The 27,976-nt window shown below is 34.4% G+C and overlaps 1 protein-coding gene across 1 annotated transcript; it reads right to left on the reverse strand.

The window, feature by feature from the left end:
* On the reverse strand, positions 1-27,976 carry LOC150079643 (uncharacterized). Its single transcript, XM_090383153.1, has 2 exons — positions 27,151-27,976; positions 1-273 (listed from the first exon to the last, which is right to left on the reverse strand). The coding sequence occupies exons 1-2, from the start codon at positions 27,868-27,870 to the stop codon at positions 1-3; spliced, it is 993 nt and encodes a 330-aa protein (XP_090239279.1). The 5' UTR covers positions 27,871-27,976.

A 27,976-nucleotide genomic window follows, 5' to 3' on the forward strand; every position in this document is an offset into this window, starting at 1 on the left:
TTATGCATCACTGCAACTCATCTCCTCAGAAGATTTCAGCTCTGTAACTGAAAAACTACATGAAAATTCAATGTTACTTGGTAGTAGCAGGTTTTCTTCTGAATAATGAAGGCTAGTTACATTCTCTTGAAAAGTTGGAGCACTTGAAGTGCATGGAGGCAGTTGGTTCACACTTCTGCAGGAAGGATGGGATATGCACTTGCTCTGTCGCAACAGTTGATTCCTACTTACTTCCCAAGATGGTTTCACTCCCTGAATTCTTTTTAAAAGTGACTGAAAAGATACATTAAAAAGATACTGTTATAACCAAAGGAAATAATAGTTTGTATTGCAATAAAAAATTGATAAAGGAAAAATCTGATTTAATTTTATTTTAAGAAAAATATAATTTTCTATGTGCAATTTCCTCCAAGCTGATCTTGGTAGAAAATTTATTTTTTCAAGAAGTGATATCTCTTGCTGTTGATAAATCTTATGTGCATTATCCACTCTTTATCATCTCCACATAATAAACGACTAAAATCACACTGAATATTTGAACTACTAACACTGCTCCAATTGCCAATTACCTTAATGGATACTTTTCTACAAGTATCTAATTGTGTGTACACAGGTCCACTTTTTCTATCTGTATGATGAAAAACTGGTACAAGTGGGATGGGAGCCCACTTAATGCCATCTGTGACCTGAGACTTGCTAACTCAGTTCCAAGTGAAAATGTTTTAGAAATTCCTCCAGTCAAGAACAGGATTCAAAGTAAGACCTTTTGAAATAAGTGGCATAACTGCTTAATATAATGATATTAAGGACAATAAATTATGGCTCACCAATTATTATTAGGTGTGGTTAGGTATGAAACATGTATTTTGACAAAAAAAAAACTGTTCTGTAGCATTTATTGCATAGCAATATCCTTTATCTTCAATAACTATTATCAAGTTATAGTATCATATGAGTTATAACCTCAAAATTTAAATTATTTCATCAATATTTTTTTGGTTGTTCGTAGCCAATTACCTAGAATAAAACAATATTTGTAAACCTTTTTAAAATGTATATGTATAGGCAAAAATATATAAATGGCCAATGTGTTCAGGAATGCGCATTCCTATCCTCAATAGACTATATCAGTAATTATTATGCCAACACTTAATAATCAAGGCAAAACAGTTACAAGTGATTTCAGTTGCACGTAGTGACATGCTTTCTTCAGATACACAAGGTATTAGAGAAAGCAGTTTGCTATTGACATCATGACAAAAATTTCTGTAATGTGGCAATGACAGGCTCATTTTAAGTGCCAAGGCAATGTGGTGTCAGTATAATGTGTCTATAATTATGAGCATTCTTTGCAAAGCTTGCCTATTTTGCTTTTATAAGCCAGAGTTTCTAGGATATAAAACCATGAAATCCTTGCAAAAAACCAACTAATTTAGCCATGGTGAGAAAAAAGTCAAAAATTTCTCCTGTCTGGATGGAAAGTGAATTCAGGCCTCATCTGGAAAGTGTGGAAATGCCTTGTGGGCATTATTATTATTATAATTAGCTGTATGGTGCAAGGAAGCCTGAGGCTTTTGCTGCACCAGCCAAAAAAAAAAAAAAATTCTAAGTTATCCTGTGTGTGTGTGAGAGAGAGAGAGAGAGAGAGAGAGAGAGAGTCAGAAGTAAAAGGGATTCACCAAGAAAGAGAAGAATGATGATATCCAGCTCAGGACCCTGGGTGTGCTAAGCCCATACTCACCAGATGTGAGCCCCCGGGGGGGCTCACATCTGGGCGTACATTTCAAGTACCTTGGTGAGGGGGGAGGGATGCTGTGTGATATAGGCTGGCCAACACAGCCAAATGATCATCTACCAGAGTACATTAGCATGTGTGTTCAAGTGGACCATGGTTCAAGCCTGCATGACTGCTAAATACAGTTAATGACTGCATTCACTGTTAAAATAATTATATTGTAAATTGCTCTGAATTCATAGTTGTACTGGAGTATAAACAAGAACACTTTTCAGTTAAAACCTAATCCCCCTCCCATTACAACAAACATTTAGATCAGGGGTAGCCAACCTGTGGGCCTACTTCTCTATTAGAAAAAAATGACATAAAAAACTATACAACTGATTTATGTATTGTATTGTAAATTACACCTTAATTCTTTCATGGTGTCCAGGTATACACTGTGTGTGTGTGTACACGTTTTTTCATGTGTGGGCCCCATGGAATTACACTTACAGATACAATTTTTATATGCAGACTCCCTGCAGTATATATGTATGTATGTATACATTTTGAAAGTTGCTTCAAATAATATCTGTTTATGCGCAAATATCCACCTAAATATTAAAACTATAACTATTTCTAGACTCTATAAATATCCAAGTAGGTGCTGCTATGTATTTCCAAGTAATTGTACTCAGTTCATAACAGATGGCAGTAAGCAAATAACTTTGAAAGTTTGCACCTGTTAGTTTCAGTTGTCCGACTTGGACTTACAAACGATGAAATTGAATAGTCTCTGGATTTCTGATCTTTGAACTGATGAAACTAAATCAAACAATATCTAACTGGATGCAGAGAATATCACTGCATAAATGTAACAATTGCTTTTTTTTGGCAATTTTTTAAAAATTATAATTTGATTTTTGATAATAACTTCATGTTGGGTGGCAAAGTCAAGCCAAACATTTAACAAATTACAAGTCCGAAACAGATTCAGTCACCTTATTAAGGACAATTACTGCATACCTTTATAAGACTATATATTATTTTTATATTAAATTTCATTTATAAAAATTGTTTTAATTTTTTTTACTATTTCAAGCACTTATTTTAGTCTTTATCTCTTGAAAATTAGGTTTTTTTTTTTGCCCTTCCAAATTATTTATTATTTTTGGGTGGCATGTGACACATTAGAGAGAATAGTTTGCCACCCATAGTTTAAATGTTCCTAGCCGGAAGGCATTTTTATATTAAAAGGCAGTGCTGGACTAAAAAAGGCTGGGGATTATATTGGTTTACAGCATTAGTACTGGAATATCTAATGCCTCCAACTACTTTCTTTTCTACTAATCATGTCCTCTTTAATAGATAGTGTGGACAGAGCAAAAGATGGCTATGGGTAGCATATCTGCAAGCCTCTATTGCAGTGGTTTTCACCCGGGGTGCCGCAACAGCATTCCAGGGGTGCCACGTAATTTGGGTTTAATTTACTTAAAACTTTTTTTTTTTTTTAAATTTATATGTTTATTTCATTATAAAAAGGTGTATGGTATCTTTTTAATTTTGTGGTGATCTATAATCAATGTTTACTTAGTATCTCTATATAAAGAATAAAATTATTATATATAAATATTATATAATTTGTATTATGAATTGTAATTTTGTTTATAGTTATATTATTGTAATAACTTTCATATAACATATATTTTTTAATATATATATATATACACTGTGCTGCCACTTTATTAGGTACACCCCTGCTGTGCACACAAATGGTTTGTCCCATAATGTTGACAGTCACATGACCACAGTTGTGGATATAAATGTAGCAGAACCTTTCTAGTATCAGTTAAGCGTACAAACCATAGCAAGAATGGGGAAAAGGAGTGATCTAACGGACTTTTAATGTGGCATGTTAGCAGGTGCAAGATGTGCTGGACAAAGCATCGCTGAAAAGACAGTTCTCCTGAACTTTTCATGAACCACAATTTTAAAGGTGTATTGAGAATGGTGCAACGAACAGAAAACATCCTCTCAACAGCACTCCTATGGAAGAAAATCGCTTGTTGATGAGACAGGTCAGAGGAGGATGGCTAGAATTGTGCAAGCAAACAGACGGGCCACAATGTCGCACATCACGGCAGAATACAACCTTGATGAGCAGAACAAAATATCACAACGGACCACTAGTCGCACTTTGTCGCAAATGGCCTACAACAGCCAATGGCCATATCGCGTACCTTTGTTATCAATTGTTGTTGTTTGTTTGTTTGTTATTTGGCTTTTAGGAGCATTAACAACTAAGGCCATATTGCTCCGGGGATATGCGGTGGTCATTCCCTGACCTTTCCGCATCCAACGTATTTGGTGGTGACGGGCTCGAACCCCGGTTTAATCAAGAAGCGTGTGCTACGCACTGCTGCTCCTTCCCACCTGGCTACGGAGGCGCCTTTGTTATCAATGAAGAACAAGAGAGCACACCACCTGTTGGCACAGCAAAACCAGCACTGGACTATCAAGTATTGGAAAACAATTGCTTGGTCTGATGAGTCGAAGTTCTTGGTGCATCATGTTGATGGAAGGCTCAGAATTTGGCGAAAACATGAATCCATAGACTCGTTATGTCTGACAACTACTGTGCAAGGTGGTGGGGGCAGTGTTATGGTATGGGGAATGTTTTCTTGGCACACGTTGGGTCCATTGATACCCATAGATTCATGTCTGAATGCCACATCGTACCTAAAAATCATTGCTGACCAAGTGCATCTGTTCATGTTGACAGTTTATCCTCAGTCAGATGGTTATTTCCAGCATGAAAATGTGCCGGTGCACAAAGCCCGAATGACTATGGAAAGGTTCCAGGAACATGACAATGACTTTTCTTTGCTGCAGTGGCCCGCTCAGTCTTCAGATCTCAATCCTATTGAACATCTTTGGGATGAGCTGGAAAGGGCTGTTTGCTGCAGGCCTATAACTTCGTCAAAACTCAAGGAACTGTGTGACACACTCATGTCTGCACGGTACTCCATTCCTGCACGTTTTCAGCATCTTGTTCAATCCATGCCTAGACGAATTCAGGCTGTTTTGAAGGCTAAAGGAGGCTCAACACGCTGCTAGGTAGGTGTACCTAATAAAGTGGCAGAATAGTGTATATATATATATATATACAGAGAGAGAATCGGATCTAACAGGCAGAAAATTGAGAAGGGGTGCCGCAAAATGAAATAAATTACTTAGGAGTGTCATTATTAAAAAAAGGTCGAAAACCACTGTCTATTGGCTTATAATGCACATTCTGATTTCTGGAAGCTCATAATCTGAAATGGATTTATGGCAAAAGCCTTATGCTATGAGAGCTATATAACATCATTGTACAGAAGGGCACAGCATTAAATAAACTAAGTTTGCTGCTCAGTGTATTGATCTCATATTGTTATTATTATTATCATTATTAGCTATATGGTGCAAGGAAGCCTGGGGCTTATGCTGCACCAGCCAAAAAAAAATTTCCGAGTTACCCTGAGAGAGAAAGAGAGTCAAAAGTAGAAGGGAATCACCAAGAAGAGAAGAATGATAATATCCAGCTCAGGACCCTGGGTGTGCCAAGCCCACACTCACCAGTGAGCCCCTGGGGGTGAATTGTGCAGGCACTCTGCTATGGGTTGCCTCGTTATTGCAGTACTCTAAATAAAATATACTGTTCCAGTGGAGAAGTATATTGCTGTTTCATTTAAAGTGTTTGCCAAAACCCACCAAGTAGCAAACAATTTGTTCAGTGGGAGTTCATAATATACAACGTGCAGTTAATTATGAAGAATATGAAATTGTGACTTAATAATGTAATGATGCCTATCTCATAACTGGAAAGAAGTGGTATGACTTATTTGTATAACATCATCATTTACCACAATCAGAATGTATGTGTGTTATTTTGTGTGTGTGTGGGGGGGGTAAGAATAGGAAGCTGTGTCTCAACAATTAAAAATGGATAGATCAACACAAGTCTGCCATCTATTCTGCTAATTAAACTTGTTCAGCTGCTACATAGCATGTTTGGCAACAGATATATACAAGATTTGTCATATTAATCTGATACATCTGAAAACCAAATATCTCAATAATCACAGATGTGGGATAACTTCACCTTTTCTGTTTTATAGGCATTTGAAAAAGCACCAGTAATCAATTGAATACAAAGAATCACACCTTTGATGCTGAGGCATATTTCTAATATAACAAATCTGTAGTTTTAACTCTTCCAAGAAACTGCTTCGGCAATTAATCAAAAAACTATAGGAAAATGGCTACAGTACGTATTCCAGAAAACAGAATAGCCATTGAGTGAAGTCTGCAACATTTCTCTATCAGGCATACAACGGCAATGTACATATTTAATGTGAATATGTACTGCATAAGGCTGTTCATGAACCGAGAAATTGTGACATTATCTTATGAATAGCTTTTTTCCAGCAATCTCACAATCTTTAAATGAAGTTAGTACCCGATGAACAACTTGATTATAACAGATCAGGGGCATATTTAAGGGTGGGCAGAAGGGGAATATGCCCCCCAAAAAATTGAAAAGAAAAAGAATGCAGGAGGCATTCTTAAAAAAAAAAAAACAACTCAAAACCCTGGTTGCCATGTCCCCCCTTATGATACCTGGATATGCAACTGCAACAGATGAAGTCTATTTTCTTAACAATGGTGCTGTACCACTGTTTGAATGGCAAATAGATACGGTTTCTGGAAGGGGTGACGGCAGGGCTGTCTTTTCGATTAGGCACTGTGCCTAGAACCAAAGAAAAAACAGGGACCCAGTAAAATATAATTCAACAATTTTATTCCAATAATAAAATTCTAGAAACTAATCTTTAAATAATACAGATTTTTAAGAAAAATTCTTCTTTCGGCTTTTTGTGTTAGCAAAATCATTAACATCATATTGCTTAATATGATTTTGGTATTAATATGATATCATATATCTTAATATGATATTCATATTCAGTAAGTTAGTGCTAGAATAAGTGTTCTGGAAATAACTTCAAAACCAAAAAAAATGGATGTAATGAAAGGGTACTTTACTGATTGATGTAACGTGGTGAGGCCTCAGAACACCTAGGGCTTACAATCACAAAAATAAAGCCCTGGGTGACAGCTCTTACAGCCAGAACAGATGGATATTTTGCAATAGTTGTTTTTAGATCATAATATCTCTTTCAATGGGTACATGTCATGGCCTTCAACATGCACAGATTTGGGCATGTAACTTTTTCTTGTAGGAGATAGTTGTGAAACCTCAAATGTATGTTAATCATCCTTAAATTACCACTGTGCTAAAAGTACTGAATTTGAAAAGAAATTCAAACAATACCAACAGATAATGCTACAAAGAGTAAATGGAAAACCTGTGCTCAAGAATGAATGAATACTTGCAAAGGTCCAAAGGACACTTTCAAAGTATTGTTCAAAACACAAAATGTTTCCTTAAAATTCTTAAGTGTATAGTTCACTTTTATGTAGATTTTTCATTAAGTACTATCCCCATTGCCTTCTTTTTTAAAAGTGTTAGATTATTGTGGCAGACCTTGCATTATAGTTTTAACACTGTTAAAAGCCCATAATTTTAAGTCTGCCTACTTTATTTTGTTTAGTAAAGATATTTAAAAGTCTTTCAGACATTGCTTTATTCCTCTGTTGGGAGTATGGCATCTAACATGCCACTTTTTAAAATTTTTCAGTTATTTATTTTTTTTTAAATTTGTAAATTAAATCAAATCCTCCCATGTACCTTTGCCCACCAATATTCTTTATACTGTATAACTGGTTATATACTGTACTTTATATTTAGTATAAAACAGAGCTATGATGCTCAATATGATCTACGTTGTATTTGGATATATGTAGAACACTTCCATATGACACTCCAGAAATTAAAACGAATATAAAATTAATGCAAAATGATTACAGTAATAAAATCAATTAAAAAAATTTAAAATATTTTAAATTAAAGTACGGAAGGAAAGTTGTTTTTCAAAATATATGTTAAAATTAAAATTAAAAAAAAAAAAATTGTTTTTAATTGATTTTATTCTTGTAATCATTTTGCGTTAATTTTATATTCGTTTTAACTTCTGGAGAGTGTCACACGGAAGTGTTCTAAGTATCATATTGAGGTAAATTTCTCTTATTCTTCTACACTGTACATTGGTTATGTACTTTATACTGTATAACTGGTTATACAGTATTTTCTGTTTTCATTTTGATGTACTATGATTTACAAGACAATTTTTTTGTTTGGCATTTAACAGACAAAAGATGAGCAAAAACATCTATCTTTATTCTAGGCGATTCCCATTCCCACACGACACCTGTGAGACAGGCCTGAGAGCTTTAGTTTATCTAGCTAAATGCAAACATCTGATAAACACAGTCATTCACATTGCATCTATCAGATTTCACGTAAGCATCTGTGTTTCAATCCAGGGAACTGAACATTCTAAAAAATACAATAAAAATTTTATTATTATTGATTTCTCTGACCCCATATAAACGTGGGAAGAAGGCAAAGATAAAGAAGATTATTGATTTCTTTTGTTTATTTTCAACCATTTTTAACTGGGTCTAGCAAATCATAATAAACAGCTCACCATTTTCAACTCAGTAGAAAAGCTAAAAATTTATTTTTTATAATAAAAACAAAAGAGGAGTCTCACAGACACCATGCATCTTTGTTGATTTAAGGGTGCAAGTGATGGAAGTTAAGAACGTCATAGATTTGTTGAAAGGATGCAGAGAAGAGCAACAAGATTAGCTGAGGGAACAATAGGATATTCTTAGGATAATCTCTAGAAACTAGGTATTTGCACAGTAAGCTAATTGAAGTGTATAAAGCTTTAAAAGTGTTAAAAGACCTAAATGATGATTGCATATTTTTATCCTTTCTTAGGTGAAACACACAAGGGGACACAAATTAAAACTGCAAATGCAAAAGGAATATTGCAAAACAGATGTATGGAAATTCACATTCAGTCAGGTCTTTGTAGAGTCAAGCACAAGGATACAAATGTGCATGCACTTTGAGTGATCGTGGTTCAAGCCCACACGACTACTAAATGCGGTATAATGTTCTTATATTCATTCTATCTTGTGAATGCCTTTCACCTTATCTAGTCATCCTGGAATATAAACAGAAAATTTCTTAGTAATCAATTGTTAGAATAAACTAACACATAATATTGTGTAAGCGGATAGTTTGAATAAATTTAAGGAAGGTTTGGACAAATTATTGGATGGAATGGAGAAATGGGTGTTTTTTTTTTTTTTTTTTTTTTTTTGGCTGATGCTGTAAAACTTTTGCTTCCTTGCATTATTTTGACCAATTTTGCAGTTTTTCTAGCAATACCGACACTTCACATTCCCTGGATTATTTTGTAAGCTTTCTCTTCTCCTTCCCTTTAATATGCAATTCTCTAGCCAAAGTGGTTCACAACTTTTTTGTGTCATGACTCAAAATTAGCTGACATATTTGTCACAACCCCAAAAATTAACCAATACATTTGCTGTGACCCCACTTCAAGTTTACTGTCGGTACATATGTATGGGTGAATGTTTATTTTTTTTAAGGCAGTGAAACCAAATAGTTAAGTAAGGAAAGTTAAGAAAGAAAAACTAATAAACTTTTAATATTATTAATAATTTGTAATATGTTGGTAATACAAACATATTAATTTGATATGAACATAAATTAAAATTCTGTTCTTTCTGAATTACAACAAAACCTCAGTTTAATTGGGATAAAGCCTGCCCACTAAATCTGATTATCCTCAAACTTGAAATATACAATAACCAAAGTTGATAGAATGTACAGCATTATATAGCACTTTAGAATGAAAGCTATAAGATTAAATAAAAAACTTTACATATTGTATTACTGTATTTTACTGCACTTGCCAGTTGTGAGGAGCAAAGTAGCTTAAAATTTTACTGTATCATTTAGTTGCAGAACTCAAATTGATTCTTATTTTAGGGTCAGAACTCCTCTCAAGAACTGTTGCTCAAGTGATTATGACGAAAATTCATATCACTCTCTGTGATATGAATCTTTTAAAAGGTACGGGACATATAATTCTGGTTTTCTTTATAGTTTCTTCACAATAGCAAAAACTGTAAACACAACTTAGGTACACTATTTGCAACAAGTTACTTTGGTGATAAAGAAAAGAAAAATGCCTTCATACAGTATTTCAGTTTTTTTTTTTATCTGATTGTCTGTAATCACATCAATAAATGAAAGGAAGCCAGCTTCTTCATTAGCTTTGGGTTAAATTTACTTTACTGTTAATTACAATCTATTAAACTGAGGGTTTGCTGTAGTAAAGAGATTTTTTTTTTAATGATTTAATGGGATACACCAGTTTCCTCCTTTCATCATCCATTTCATTTAAAATTCTGCTCAGAGAAGCCCGAAGAGGAACCCCCAGAATTCAGAACCATTGAAGGAGAAAACCCATTTTTTAAAAACTTCCCAATGGAGTATTATTTTTCTTTTTTATAATAATAATCATATTTATAATAATAATTGACATTAAAAACTGATATGTATATAAACGGTGCATCCATAAAAGATTTGAATTATTTCATTTAGGGGTTTATTCAGGGAAGACCAAGGGATCTGGATGGGGTAATTTTTTTTATTAAGAAAATATACGTTAATTTTTATTATGATCTTTGAAAACAAATTATGAGAAGTCCTTAATAAAAGATGCAAAGACTTCTTCACATATATAAACACTAGAAGTAAAGGGTTGAATCACATTGGTGGTCTACTTGATGTTGATGGTTTAACTGTTGATGATTCTGCTTAGGTTGCCTCACACGAGGAATTTAGGGAAGGGGATGCCAGAAGTTTATCAAACTCTTAACACGGAATTAAATGATTTTGTGATAACTGAAAGTAGAAGAGAAATTGTTGAAGTGAAACATAAATAAGGCACCTGGGATGGATGGGATCTGCCTCACCATTAATATATGTAATTTATTAATGGGGAAAGGAGGCAAACAAATCCTTAACCATAATTATAAGAGCATTTTTGGATTCATGAGATGTTCACACGAATAAACGTTATCTCCAATTCACAAGGGGAGGGGGAATCAAAGGTGATATGAGCAATTACAGACCTCTTAGCTTAACTTTTGTTCTAGGGAAAATAATGGAGTCACTGGTTAAAGAAGTAATGCAAGACCATCCAGACAAAGCTGCAATTATACTTCAGACGTAGCATGAGTTCGTTAAGGAGCGATCTCATCTGACCAATCTGATTGAATATAGCCAGGTGGGCAGGAGCAGCAGTGCATAGCACACACACACTTCTTGATTAGACCAGGGTTCGAGCCCGTGACCACCAAATACGAAGGATGTGGAAAGGTCAGGGAATGACCACCGCATATCCTCAAAGCAATATGGCCTTAGTTGCTAATGCTCCTTAAAAAAAAAACAAACAAACAACTACAATGCAGTAACAAAAGAAATGAATGCAATAAATAACTGCAATGTTATATGCTTGGATTTCGAGAAAACTTTTGATACTGTTGCACATGAAAGACTACTATACAATTTAGAAGTGTGCCATTAATGGCAAGTTACAGCTATGGATAAATGGATGGTTGCATGGGAGAAAACAGGTACTAAGCTTAATGCCTAAGTCTGCAGATGATACAAAGGTTAGAAGGGTGGTTAATGACAGTAATTAAGGTATACTACCCCAAACAAGATCTAGAAAAATTAGGCAGATGGGCTGAGAAATTGCAATTGAAGTTTAACACTGACAAATGTAAAGTAATCATAGAATTAATGTACAGTGTGGTACTATGTTCAGGGTAGTGGAAAATGACACAGACCTGGGGTAATTGTGCAGTCATGTGAAGTTCTTTGAGCTGTATAGACAGGCTGCCAGAACAGCACAAGGGGTTTTGTCAATGATATATAGGAATTTTGCCAGTAGGAATAAGAAAGTAATTATCCCATAGTACAAGGCAATAGTTAGGCAAAATCTTGAGTACTGCACACAGGCCTGGAGACCTCATTTTAGGAAGGGTATGGATATGCTGGAATAGGCACAGAGATTGGTTAAGAGAACAAAGGGGTGCTCTTACCAAGAAAAGCTTGTTCTGTAAATAGCAGCAACTGGAGACTAGGAGGTACTTGTGAGGTAAACTAATTGAGGTGTTTAAGGCTTTGAATGGATTGAACAAGCATATAAGAGGAAGAATGCTGATGGCATTTTTCCTCTTGCTGAAACCACATGAGGGAGTATAAATTCGAATTGAGGATGGTTGCAGGATAGATGTGCAGAAGTTTGCTTTCAGCCAGTGGATGGCTGATCGCTGAAACAAACTTCCATTTGTTTTGGAAGTGGATTTTAATATATTCAAGAACTACAACTATCAGAGGGGATGGACTGGTGATGTGGGATTTTTTTTTTTTTTTTGGCTGATGCTGTATACACTTGCTTTCTTGCATTATTTGTCACTACTAATACCAATATTAAAATGAAATGCATAATTTCTTGCTAAATGTTCCTCAAAACACCTACCCTTTAGACAACATTAGACTAGCTAGCCTTCTTATCTGTCAATTGCAACATCTACTTTTGTCCCCCCGCTCCCAACCACCCACACATCCAGTTGCCACTTATCCAGCTTTAAGCCAAGTAGTCTGGTTTTTAAATAGTCATTCTCCTTTGGATGTCAAATTTTCTGGCTTTACAAATTAATATAAAATAAATAAATTCAAGCAAAAGTGTTTATGGCAATCTTGTTAGATTCCTCAAAGTTGCTCATCCCAAGTATATTTATTCTAAAGTTTGTCTTTATCTGTATTTATTGAGTACCAACTCACAGATGTGATAAGCTGTGTAGTCTTCTTTCTGTGGGAACTGGAAGAGTAACTGCATGTGCTGTCAAGTGTATTGACAATTAGTAATCTTACAGTACTGGGTAGTTAAAGTGTTTCACTTTACATGTAACACTTTAACTAACCAGTTTTTATTTACTATATACCCATATTAAAAATGCCAAAATGATCAACGTCATACCCAGAATGGTGAGAAAACAAATACCCATGCATAAAAGAGCTGCGAAGGTCAACATTATGTGTATTGTTTAATTATGTAGGTGTGATTATTGAAATATCAATTAAAGGAAGAGATGATCTTATCAAACACAATGTAACTAAAAAGTAAAAACTGAATCAAAGAAATGCATCAAATTCATATAATACAGCTGTTTCCGAAAAGTTATTTATATATTTACAATGAATTTAATTTTTTTTTTTTTTTTTTTTATTTACAGTGTTATATACCCAAAATTCATATTTCATGCTGAAAAATTTGATGCTCTCCTTTTCAGGTTTTAAAATGTGGCAAAGCTACCCAACAACAAACATCCTAGGTAAGGGCAGGTCCTTTTGGGAAGACGACTTTGACTGTAATAGTACAAAAATTTTGAGAGACCCCCCCCCCAAAAAAAAAATGTACTGGCACACAGTTCACACACTAGTTTAGTTCAAATTGATTTAATTCAAGTTTGATATCCCTTGTTGCAATATAGTGAATAGTGCAAATGAGATTTATGCAAAGCTGGTAAGTTTAAGCATGCAGGCAATAGCAGAGATAACACAAATGAAGTCCCAAAGAAGACCTCATTTGTGTTATCCATTTGAGGACTCCTATGGAGTGCCAAAGATGCTTAATCCTCATAAAGTATTCGATCACAGTCTGGGCAGTGAAAAGATAGAAGAATGAGGATGATGCAGATATGTGCAAATGGTCAGGTGGAACAAAAACACAAATGGATAGAAATTACTGATCCCTGGAGAAAATGGTGACGCAAACTGAGTGACATCCTTGGAAAACATGTTTCAGCTCCATATATCTACAGGAGTCTGCATCCATGGTCTGTAGGGAGCAGCACAGTATGGGTTTTCATGGCAGAGTTACTGCTCACACGCCTCACACCACACCATATAATAATAATAATATCAGATGGCTGAAACTTGTATAGACTGATCTCATATTGAGATATCAAATATGAGACCTGCTAATCAACAGAGGAACACTAATTAAACCAGCTACAAGATGACTATTGACTAACATGTCAACATTATTTGGCCGTTTTAGTGCTATTTGTCACCGCATCAGCGAACAGTTATGCATAATAAAAAGACTTGAAGTGAAGATTAGGCAACTTCTTTTTAAATCAGGTAGGCATAACCATTTGAATATGGATAGAATGGAAACCTTAACTAAAATTGAAAAGAGGTGGGGGGGAACTCATTTGTAAATATGAAAAGAGCTCATACTAAAGAAAGATAATAAAGAACCAGCCTTACTAAAAAAAAATCACTAACCACAAACACCATGAATCAATGCAATATTCATAACATTAAGACTGATTTACTGTATTGATTCATGATGTTTGCAGTATTTTGTCTAGTAAGATTGTTCTTTATTATGTTTTTTAAGTATGAGTTTTTTTTTTTTGTTTCCAACTCAGTCTGTTCCCCCAACATTAGTTGATATTTTGATTCTGTTCAGAATTAAATGGTTGTGCTTGCCAGGTTTAAAAAGTTGCCTAACACATATGAGGTGACAAAAAGCACCAAAACGGCTACATGAAGAGTGGCACTTGTTTTCATATAGTAGTCAGTAATCAACAGTAATCATCATAATCTCCAGGTCTGATATCCCAATATGGTATCAACCAGATGGCTAAGTGCACGTGTGGAGGAATGCCTGGGGAGCATCATCTACCATAGAGTATTATACTCACCATGAAGTTCTCAGGAGGTCATGGTGTGTGGCTGCTCCTTATGGTTCATACTCAGCCCATTAGCTGTAATGCAAAAAACAGTCAATGCCAAGTTGTACAGAATGATATCTTGGACAATATCATGGTACCAATACTCTGGCAGCCTATGGAAATGGAACTTTAATGGTCGAACACAATGCATACAACAAACAGTTTAAACACCTGGTTTGAGAGAAAAAAGCATAACAATTTGCCCAGCTAACCCAGAGTCCAGACCTGAATCTCATCAAACACTTTTGGAATGGGAATGAACTCAAATATCAAGGCATAATCAATATGCTTCTCTACAGCCAAACTGGTAGCTGTACTCAAAGTGGAATAGACAAATTCCTGTTGCTGCTACAAGAATTGGTTTAAAGTTTTCCCCAGCACTGTCATTAAAGCACAAAGTTTTTTTTTTTTTTAATAGTTTTCCTGATCACAACTGTGGTTTTGAGTAGGAAAACGGAAAAAAAAAAAAAAAAAACTCTTAAATCTCTCAATCTCTGTGTATTTAATATGAGATAATATACACTACACCACATTCCATTCTTCTCTCATTCTGTTTGAGAACTTTTCATTCTCTCAATTGTCAGTGCCAAGCTTACACTTATGCTCATTTTAAAAATGACATTTTTATCCAGAAGCTGACCTAAAATTACTAATTTTGTTTTTAATTTTTACAGTGCAGCAGAGTTAAAAATCAGCTATCAATTTAAAAATTGAACGGCAATGTCTTGATCTTTAATATTTGTTCCCTCTATTACTAATAGAGGAAACAAATATTATAAATATAACAGTAATAGTATTGACACATAGTGCAAGGAAATCACAGGGTTTTGCTATACTTGCAAAAAAAAAAAAAAAAAAAAAACATCGAAGTAGATAAGAGAATACATATTATATGCTTTCCTCCTCACACAGGTAACTATCCAATTGACCTCTGAATTTATTTGAACTGTCAGCCTCAACTACCTGCGAGGGCAACGTGTTCCAGCAATCAATGGCTCGCTGGCTAAAAGAAAACTTCCTACAATCTAATCTAAACTTCAAGCCCTGTAAATTTGAATTCATGACCCCTAGTTCTGGAATTCTTTATAACAGTGAAAATTCCATCTTCATTCATTTTATTAATCCTTCTCAGAGCATTATAAATTTCAATCAGGTCACCTCTGAGTTGCCTGGTTTCCAAGCTCTACAGTCCGCATAATTGCAGTTCTTCCTCAAATGGCTGTCCTTCTGCTGATTACCATTCAAATTGCCCATCTTTGGACCCTTTCAAGAAGCCCAATGTTTTTTTTTTGCAGATGAGGCCTCCACACTTGAACACAGTATTCCAAATGAGGTCTTATAATTTGCCTTATACAATGGGAATATGACCTCCCTATCTCTACTAGATAACATTTGATAAATCATCAATAGGACACCATGGGCTTTCCTGGCTGCCTGTTTACACTGTTCAGAAAACTTCATATCTGCCTGTACTGTAACTCCCAGATCCCTTTCCTCCTCCACTGTTTTTAATTCAACCTCACCAAGTGTTTAATTTATTTTTACAGGATGCTATTCCCCAAATGTATAAGGGGAATAGCAACCTTGCATTTAACAGCATTAAAACATAGTTGCCACTTCTCTGAGCATCTCTGAAGTCTGTTCAAGTCATCCTGGAGGAGTGCTGCTTAGCAATGATCATTAATGACTCTGCCAATCTTTAATTTATTGACAGTAACCACTACTAAACAGTCCAGACCAGAGAATACACCGTCAATGGAGGGAACAAAAAGTCTCCAGACAAAAGAGCAAGCAACACAGCAACGGGATCTATCCAGTTATATTAAAGGAGGTAGAAAAGGAAGTAAGCAAATCCTTAGCCATAATTATGAGAGCTTCTTTGGACTCAGGGAAGGTACCCATGGACTGGAGATGTGCAAATGTGATCCCAATTCACAAAGGAGGATCAAAGGGCGACACAAGTAATTATAGACCTGTTAGTTTAACTTCTGTTCCAGGAAAATTAATGGAGGCACTGGTTAAAGAAGCACTGCAGGATCATCTAGATAAGACTTCGGTTATAGCTCGGACACAGCATGGTTTTGTTAAGAGAAAGTCCTACCTGACCGATTTGACTGGATACTATGATGTGGTCACAAAGGAACTGGATGCAGGGAATAACTTTGATATCATATATTTGGATCTTAGAAAGGCTTTTGATACTGTTGTACATGGAAGACTGCTGCACAAATTGGAGCAGTGTGGCATTGGAGGCAAATTGCTGCTATGGATAAAGGGATGGCTGAGTGGGAGAAGACAGAGAGTGGTAATCAATGGACACTGCTCATCGTGGACTAATGTTATTAGTGGAATCCCTCAGGGTTCAGTGTTAGGTCCATTGTTGTTTTCTGTATTTATAAATGATATTGATGATGGTATATCAAGCTTAATGTCCAAGTTTGCAGACAATACGAGGGTTGGCAGGGTTGTTAAGGACACTAATGACACTATGCTGCTGCAACAGGATCTAGAAAAGTTGAGTAGATGGGCTGAGAGACGGCAAATGAAGTTTAACATTGACAATTGACATATGGAAAGCAGTAACCCCAGAGTGATGTATCAACTCTGTGGTAATATACTGACAGTGGTAGAAAAAGAAAAAGACCTGGGGGTAATTGTGCAGGCAGATATGAAGTTTTTTGAGCAGTGAAGACGGTCTGCAAGAGTAGCTCATAGTGTCTTGTCAATGGTATACAGGAATTTTTCTAGCAGGGATAAGGAGGTGATTATCCTCTTGTATAAGGCAATGGTCAGGCCACACCTAGAGTACTGTATACAGGTCTAGAGGCCTCATTTCAAGAAGGATGTAGAGCTGTTGGAACGAGTACAGAGAAGGGCAACAAGATCAGTGAATGGAACAAAGGGTTGCTCTTACGAAGAGAGGCTTAAGTTTTGCAAATTACAGTGTCTGGAGACTAGGCACCTGCGAGGTGATCTGATTGAGGCATATAAAGCCTTGAATGGTTTGAGCATGCTCAATGTTGATGGGATTCTTCCTCTTGCTCAGAATAATCACCTGAGAGAGCATAAATTCAAATTGAGGAAAGACAGATGTAGGATAGATGTGCGGAAGTTTGCCTTTAGCCGGCGGGTAGTTGGTTGGTGGAACAGATATCCATCCTTTGTTGTGAAAGTTGATAGCCTAAATAAATTTAAGGCTGAGCTGGATAGGTATTTGGAACAAACGGAGGGGTGAAATGGGAGCGTTTTTTTTTTTTTTTTTGACTGATGCTGCCATAAGGTTGCTTTCTTGTATCATATGCCTCTACTAATGCTAATGCTAAAATTAGTTTATTTCAGCTCCTACATTGAAATAAGATACCCCCTGCTTTTACCGACATGTATTTTGTCCAAACAATGTGCCTGTGGACCAATTCGGCCTATAAACAACATACCTATAATAAATCAGCAGTCTCCAAGAGACATGAAAAAAACTTAAAATTATATTGCAAGGGATGACATTAAGTAATTAGATCAGGTGTGCTATTTAATTCTTAAATTATATGAGAAACACCATAATCAACATGGATTTAATGAAGTAATTAATTTATTGATCCTAATACACAAAAATAGTTGTTAGTTTTTAGGCTCATTAGTGACTTAGACCATATTTCACCGATACACATAAACAGAATGCAGAAATCCAGAGTGGATTTAGAAGTGCCACCAACAAACAGCAAATTAATTAGTGTACTGATGTACTGGGTGTGGGAAATGTTGTTTCCTATATTACAGAGATCAATGAGCTAATTTTACATGGAGTATAGCATTTTTTAAATTAAGCATTATATCAATTTAATAAATATATTTCTGTTTTTTAACAACAAAAAAATCATATTACACATTTATTATATTATTTAAACATATTTTCTAATACTTTTGTCATGTGACCATCAACAAGACAAATGTTCTCTTTCCAGATGAATATTTTGCTAATTTAATAAATGCCTGAATATGAGTAAGAACAAAATCTGACCACACAAACCCCCCCATTTTGTCTCGTTTACCACACACACAATTCTTCTCAGCCTTGAACTCATACATGATACTAAGTACTACAGGTTCTAATTAATACCTTTTGTGTTTGAGATTTTCAAAAAAAAAAAAAAAAAAACAAACAACCCAACAACAACAAAAAAATATATATATGCATTTTTCAAGAATTTTCAGAGAGAAGGATTCACAAGTTTCAATTACTTTGGCACTTCATTTAAAAGTTGTAGACATTTTAGAATTTTTCTCATCAAAAACAGTACTAATTATCTCTCTTAACACCATTACTAGCTACAGTTTCTAGGAAAACAATAATCCTTTAATTCTGGTTAATGTTATAAACTCAATTCCCCACCAAGACCTTTCAAAATGGTCTTTGGAGATGCTAAATTTGAGGGAAAGATCATGGACAGATATATATTGAAGATTGGCTTTCATAATGTATAACTGATTAATACAAAACTTAGTGATCAATGCAAAACATGAAAATCTCATTAAATCAAAAAATAAAAACTTTGGGAATGATGAGAATCATTCAATCCACCAAACAAAAATCATAGCAGTAAATTTAGCATCATGTAGAAAAGGAATATGTTATACATATACATGTGAGTTATTGTATCCGTTTAAATTAAATTTTTATGAAATTTTAAACTTGCTTCTCACGTACAAGTTAGTGCATATGCATCATATTAGTAAACAGCTAAACTCTAAATTAGCAAATTTTTGCAAAAGCGGCATCATTTAAGTTATATCTCATATCTTGAATACCTTCACGAGTTGCCCTGATATTGCACTACTTCGAAAACTTGTACGTAGTCTAATTCTCTTGCAGCCTGAGGCATAAGCCCTTAATGCATCTTAGACTTACTTCTCGTAAACTTAATACTAGTGTTCAGTAGGATTATATTGTATTTTGACAACAAAAATCAAGACTGTAATAAAATTTTATTAAATTTTTGTTACTATAAAATAAATACAACTCAGAAACAACAAAATATACACCAATTACATATAATAATAATTTTGAATTTTTCTTGACAAACCATAAAAACAGTATTTACATCAGTCCATATATATTTTATATTTGTAGTAAGAACAAAATACATTTATATTTATTATATGCAAATAATTTTTCACTTTATATGAAACTATCCTACATAACTGGTGTTTAAGCCGTTAATGATTTTAATATGGGTGTAACTTAATTGTAAAGTTGCTAACATATTATATTATGCACAAATTATTACACAATATCACCTCCAATTTATATTAACTATATGTGAGATCTGAAGGTAAGATACTGTTATTGTGACAGTTTGAATTTCAAAATACACTGTACAGTTACATTTTTTGTCCTCATTACGTTAATTTTTTTTTGGCTGGTGCAGTATAAGTGCATGTGTTTGAGGTATCTTTAAGTGACTACCACGATTCCAGCAATGAATACTACTGTAATCTTGTTTTTTTTTTTTTTGGAAAAAGAGTACATAAATACACTTATGACAGAGATAGATAAGATGCTCTTCATTCCAGTTAAAATACTATATGTGTGGATTATTAGTTAGTTATTCCAATACAGACAGCCAGAAATTTTAACAACAGGTTGGCTTCTAGCCTAACGTCATAAAGCACATTCTGTATTTCCCAGAAATAATAGAATCTATTATTTTTTGGGGTAGCAATTTGCATTTTGTCTTTTATTATGGCCACCACAGTCACATGGGGAAGGATAAATTTGAAGCCAATTTCATTGTTTCACAAACCAAAATTCATAAGCTTCAATTACTTTGGTATTTAATTTGAAAGAAAGATTTAGGCATTTTAGGCTTTTCTTTTTCTTATTGAAAAAGAATATTAGCATTATCTCTGTTACATCATTACCAGCCACTGTTTCTAGGAAAACAATTTTTAATTTAAAAAGGTCAAAAAGATAATAAAATAAAAAAATCCACTAATGACAGGCCAAAAACATAACTGCTTAATTGCTAGTGAACAACAACCACAAGCTGCCAGGAAGAGCTATTATCTACCCAATACAGGGACATCCAACCTTTTTTTTTGGCTATGGGCCAAAACAGATAAAATGCTGAAGGTCGTGGGCCACGTGGGTTCTTGTGAGAAGTGGGTCATAAGAATAGGTCCTTTTACCGCTAATCATGCATTTTTCAAAAGAGAATTTAATTTCTATTATCAATGTTTATTTACAGTTAAATTTTTTGCATTTAATAATTGAATACGAAAATCCAACAATTATCGCATAACACTAATATCATTCTTAATCATATGGTTATAATAAAATTAAATACCAAGGAAGAAACATAAAACATCATAAGAAAACAATATAGAAAAATTAAATTTACTAAAAATGGACATTTTCGAAAGTCAGTGTGAAACTATATTTTGTGACACACCACTTTTAAACTCAAGGGGATGCATAATGCTTGGCTGCCTACGTGGGTTGCACAATGAAGGAATGAGCTGCCCTGGTCTAACAGAATCACAGAACAAAATGATATCACAGACTTAAATGAAGACCCAATGCTTTGCAATGAAATTTATTTAATTCTAAATGATAAAAAGTGCACAAGATCAATTTAAAAAAAATTGCGTTATCTATTTATAATTAGAAAAAAAATTCAACATTTAGAATCAAAACGATATCGTCTTTTATGATCAGAAAAAAAAAACTTATTTATAGTTTTCTTTTTGGTGATCAGAAATAAAACTGCCATCGATTTCCTTCTTGATTAAAATTAGATTAAGTTCATTTTTAAATTGATATTGTGCCACCATGTGTACACACCAGAACACTAACGTAAGAGGGAACTGTCACAAAGTTGGGGATAACTGCAATGTAAAAGTTAATTGATTTTACAGTAATCTAATTGTTAGGTGCTTTTACATATACACTAAAATACCATCATAGCACTCCTGTAAAGCACTATCCCACAGTTAACACTTCTTGTTCCATGGTCACTCCTATGATGAGCCATGCATTTTTTATTAGGATTGTTGGTGATCTCAGAAAAACTGGAGCACTATCAGTTTTCATAATTTTACATCTGAAGCTTTCAATTTCATTTATCTACAACTTCCAGTTCCTGCATTCATGTCAATCACTTCAAAGCAGCTTGGCTTGCTGGATTAAAAATACTTGGGGCACAAGAAAAATTTGGGGGGAAAAAAATTTTCATTGAAAGAGGGTAGATATCAATAAAAAAATAATCTATAACTTTAAAATTTAAACTAAAAAATTTATAAAATGATAATAAAGCTTACTTAATTATAAAATACTGGATATTTATATGCCCGGTATTTGTTCAATTTACTTACTGGCATAAGCTCAAATACCAAACTATCTAGATCAAAACTAGCATTGACCAGGGGACCAATACTGCAAGGGGAATCCCTCAGAGATTGGTACTGGGGCCACACTTGTTTCACAAACTTCCTTAATGACACTGTTGATAGAGTACAGGGTAAGTCAATGTCTGCTGATGATTTAAAGGTAGGAAGGGTGGTTAATGGCTACTATGCCATTTTGCTTCAAAACGACTTAGATTGGTTGTACATATAGTCTAAAAATGGTAACTAGTGGCAACTAAAATTTAATGCAGAAATGCAATGTTTTTCACCTAGGGAATAGTAATCCAGAAGTAACTTATAAGCTACGGGGAGAAGAAAGTGTTTCAGAATAAAAAAGATTTCAGAGTTATGGTACAATCAGATACAAAATTGACTATGAGATGTAAACAAGTGGCTAGGAGGCACGTACTGCTCTGTGATATATATAGTACCTTTGCACATAGAGCAAAGTATGTTATTATCCCCTTTATGAGGTGCAATCAAAAAGTTCAGGGACTGGTTTTGTATCTTGAAATTGCAGCTTGGTAGCAAGTTGCTACTATGCTGCAATGTGTTGTTCAGTTACTCATCCAAACCTAGTAATATAAGAATCACTCATTTATCTGCAATCAGTCTGTTTGGAACAAATGGCTGGAAAAGTGAGCTACATGGAATAAACAGAAGGTGGGCATTCATGCTGAATGAAGGTTTACCTTCAGTCAGCATTTTGTAAATCACTGGAATAAATTTCCTGCCATGGTGAGGTAGAGAGTTTGGTAGAGTTCAAAGTAGAACTGTATAGTCGTCTTTTTTTTTTGCAAATGGAAAAATGTGAGAAATTGACAATCCCTGCCCCCTTTAGGCAGATGCATAAAAGCGCTTTCTAGCATCATTTAGCTATTATAATACTAATACTAGTTAATTAATTAATTTAAAAAATCCATTTTCTTTATATTTTGTGCAAATACATACATACACATATTTTTGTACTATATGGGACACAAAGTATTCTGCTTGAGGACTCTGAAAATGACAAATCCATTATTGCATAATCAACTAGGATGTTAGAAGTAAAATTCAGCGTCCCCCACCTCAATTTTTTTTTTTTTATTAACTACACATTTCAATAATGTAAATATCATACACAATCAGATTTATTATAATACTCATTTATGACTTAAACAACAAACTATGGTCACTGAAGAACTATTAATAGTCAAAACAATTTATGCGATATTTGCATATGAAAAATACAGAAAACAGTAATACAACACACTGACAAAAAATATCAACAGTTTACAATAAAATAAAAAACAAACAAACACACACACATATATATGTATATATAAAGCTTAAAGTAACACAATATATGGAAATAGTGGGGATATAAGTATTTAGTTATAGTATAAAGGCTATATGGTAAATGTACCTAAGTGCACGAGGCAGCAACAAAGGATACAAAAGTATATAAGTAAAGTTATAATAATTAAGTGAAAAAAAAAAAAAAAAACTGACAGATGGAAATGTCAAGAGCACAAGGTGCCAAATTAGTGAGGAAAGGATAGAAAGAAAGAGAAGAATTAGGGTGGATGACAGGGGAAAGGAGGCAAAAAAACCTAAGTGAAACAAATTATAAAAATTAAAGGCTGAATTAGAAAGCCAAATTAGATGGAATGAAGCTACAGAGGAAAGGTAAAAATAAATGATTAATATTAATGATTACAATAAATAGCATGCATCAGATATTGTAAATTTTTTGATGCATGCTATAAATAGCTGATAGATAAAGCAGGTAATTCTTTGGGGGACTACACCTGACTACTGATCAATAAACTGTGTTTCTATGCCTATGTATCGCTATGGAAGAAAAATATTAAAAAAGGATACTCTGACAGAATAAAAATAAAATTCAAATAGACTCTTAAAAATTTTTTGTAATAGGGAGGGTAGTCCCAACGCAGCCTACCCAACAAAATTAGGGTAAAATTAAATATGCAGTTAAAACAATAACAAGTCAATGCATGCAGTAATAAGTGGACTTGATGGGAAATTAAAGATAAACAGGGCAAATCTGAAGGAAAGGCAGGCTGGTAAATTAGAACAGGCTTTGTATGTGATATGAAGATGAAATAAGAAAAATGGATACGTACGGTGGAACAGAAGTAAAGGCAAATGGTACGAGAAAAAGAAAATAAAGTGTGGTAAAGGAGGTGTAAAGTAATGCACAAAAAAGGCAAAGATGGCATAGAGAAAAGGATAATAATAGCATCCACACTGCCCTCATGTTACACTAATAGCTCAGTGGATGGAAAAATGAAGTATAGAAAGCAAAAAAGATAAAGAAAAGAATAGAATATATATACACTCTATTCCTTTACATTAAAAATGCAATTTTAAAGACTCAAAATGAAATACGACAAAAGCCAAAGAAGGGGAAGACTAAAATGGAAGAGAAAAGCTCAAAGCAAATCATACTGGAGAGGTCTGATTCCTGCAGTAGATGCTAATGGCTGATGATAATGCTGAAATGTATATATTATTTATGTGCTTTTTCTAAATGTGTTAATATACAACTTACTAACAGCAGCTCTTGTCTGTTCCATGCAACAGCTACTTTTAGTATTATAAAGCTGTATAAGAAATGGCTGGACAGCCCACTTACATTCTGGAGGAGAGAATATTGATGAATATGTGGATTCATGAAAAGGTCACATACTTGTAAAACCATGGAAGATATCCAGAATGATTTAAAACAAGATTCAAAATGGCAGCAACACAACCATTGAAGAATATGGATTCAAACTGGGAGAAAAATTGTCTGAAACCAATTCCACTGAGGATGTACAATGGTCAGGAAGGCCATCAATTTACAGAAGTAAATTTTTGCACTGTCCACTTCAGAAACAGTTACAGAAACATGGAGTCTCCATGTCCCCAATGAGGGATTGCATCAAAGATCTTGACATGAAACCACATAATCCCTCATTTGTTAATGAATTAGACATGCAATGTCTAATTCATTAACAAATTAAGATACAGGCATGCAGTGGAATGAAACACATAAATTAAAGATACAGACATGCAATGGTATGAAACCTGTGAACATTTGCTGAAAGCATCAGTAATGGAACAAAATAATTAAAACCAGTAGGGGAAGAAAGGAATTTGTGAGTTACAATACAGGTAGATATGAAGTTCTCTGAGTGGTATAAAAAGGCAGTTAGGAAAGCCCATGGTGATTTATTGAACAATATCCCATAATCCCACTGTATAAGGCAACTGAAAGCCCACATTTGGTCCAGTATGGAGACTTCATCTTAAAAAAGACACTGAGCTTCTTGAATGGGTCCAAAGATGGGCAACTTGCATAGTGAGAATTGCAAAAGGGTGACATACCAAGAAAGGCTTATGTGGGCTACAGAGCTTGGCAACCAAGCACCTTAGAGGGAACTTCATTGAGGTTTATAAGGCTCTGAGAAGGGTTATTAAAAGAAAGCAGAATTTTTGCTGTTATAAAGAATTCCAGAACTAGGGGCAATAAATTCAAATTACAGGGGAAGAGGTTTAGACTACATTGTAGAAAGTTTTCTTTTCACCAGCGTGTTGTTGATTACCAGAATAAGTTGCCTCTACAGGTAGTTGAGACTGACAGTTCGAAGTAAACAGGAGTTACCTATGTGACATACGTAAAACTATCAGTAAACGGGATAGTTACCTATGTGAAGAGGAAAGCACAGTTTGTATTTTCTTATCGGTAGATGGCAGTAAGTACCCCAGAAGATCAGGAAAATAAATCTCATATGGCAACACAGAATGTTGCAGTCTCTGCAGCATTGGACTGCAAGTGTGATTTTACAATATTACAGTATTAGCCATATAGTTTTACTTTTTTTTGGACAGTGCAGTGAAGGCCTGTGGCTTCCTTGCACTATATGGCTAATACTAATACTGCGGCATTATGTAATTACACTTGCAGTCTAATACTGTTACAGATTACAACATTCAGTGTTGCCCAATATGAGATTAATTTTTCCTCATCTTCTGGGGTACTTACTATACTGCCATCTACTAATACTTCATAAACACAAAACTAAATTTATGTTTCCTACTGTTTATATTCAATTGTCAATAACAGATGGCAGTCCCCACCCCATTTTAAAAGTGAATTATTTATAGGCAGCATCAACATTTCATAAATGCGTTTCTTATGAAGAAATTCAGAAACTGTTAGAAATTTTGGATTTGGAATTCAACTTGCCATTCTCAGTTACTGACAATGATATTTTATATCCAAATGATGTTTCAGGCAGAAGTGATGATGCTTCAAACTGCAATGCTGCCGTGGGAGTCCAAAAACTGAACATGGGTTTATTCAGTTATTTTTATTAACCATTTTACTGTGCGGTTTTATATATTAACTCTCACGGATGCATTTATAGATAATGTAAGCATAAACAAACCCCCAAAAGGCAAAATATCCACAGATATTCCTTAACAGAGGGAATGTGGGTGAAAAGTTTCAACTGATTAATTATTTTCTAAACAGTAGCTTGGGTCTTTACTTTGTCACTAACCATTTTATTTAAAAATGGTATAATGGCTGTAGAATGTATTGTGCTTTAAAGAAACCACTTACATGCAATTAATTTTAAAAGGTTAATATAATAAATTACAATAGAACCTGGGCTGGGTATTATCACAAGCAAACTATCAGCCCTAAACCATTCTAACTTGCTGAGGCATAAATTCTATTTTGTTAGCTCATGTAAACCCAAAAATAAATAATTTATGAACACTAGAGTTTGAAAAATTAAATTGTCGGTGACAATTTATTGGACGAATAAGCTCATAGAAGGACACACACTACTGAAATAGTCTGGTATCCCTCTTAGAGAAGAATATCTTGATAGAAATACATCATTCATCTTTGTGAATGAACTTGGTTATTATAATACAATACATTTCATATACTAATATTAATAAATATAAATTAATCTTTGCATGCAAAAATATAAGACATTTCTATAAACTACATTGCTTATACATGCAATTATTAAAGGAAAGGAACAATATTTTATGTTCATTCATTATTCAGGTATATATCATTTAATATATTATATTAAATGATTATATTATTTCAATTAACAAGTTATTCATTGACTCAGTAAATAGTTTTGCACTCAAGTGCTTACCATGTTATCAATGTCTATTTGTCTTTGTTGTCTTTGTCTGTTTATAGCTGATGATGACATATGTCCAAGCTGAGCTTGTAAAGGATATTTAGGTTTTAATCGGTTCTGCTGCGAAACTATTTTTTTCAAAAGTCGTTGATTTTCTTGGTCAATCTTACGAACATCATCGTTTGAGAATGACATATTCTTTCGCTTGCCTTTTGATGATGGCGGTGTTGGGCAATGTCTTTCAACTGTAGTTTGTTCTTTTTGAATTTCCAATCGTTTCACAGCTTCCACAAGAACATTTATACCTGCTTGATTGCATTCGGTCGCCTGTGGTGAATTCATCTCTGTAAATGCTACATCTTCCATCCTTCCAGAGGAATCTGAATTATTTTTCTGCATTTCGCTATAGCCAACCGTCATCGGTAGTTGATTTGAACAAGTTGCTTTACAATCTGCACAGCGTCCTTGTGGTAATGGACTATCACAACAATAGGGGGAATGTAATGGTGTAACATCTGTAATAGATTCTGATTCTGATAATTCATCCAATGAGTTATCTGAAGTGAGAGCATCCGAATCTGTCATTGACACGCTTGATGATAAGGAATCTCCACAACTGTTGTCATCTTTTTCCACTCCTCCACAGGAAGCCTGTTCGTTTATCACATTATTACTACATTCAGAAGTATCTTCGCCTCTAGAATGAAAATTCATGCCATCGCTCACATCCATCCCTTATGTATAGAATGAGGCGAAATTAACACAATTTCCATTTAATACTTTACCATCAGTTACGAATCCCATGAATGAACGCTTGCATTCACACATTACTTCTTTC

Source organism: Mastigoproctus giganteus, chromosome 10, assembly GCF_048544385.1.
Source record: "Mastigoproctus giganteus isolate SK-2022 chromosome 10, ASM4854438v1, whole genome shotgun sequence".
Classification (NCBI taxonomy): Eukaryota; Metazoa; Arthropoda; class Arachnida; order Uropygi; family Thelyphonidae; genus Mastigoproctus; species Mastigoproctus giganteus.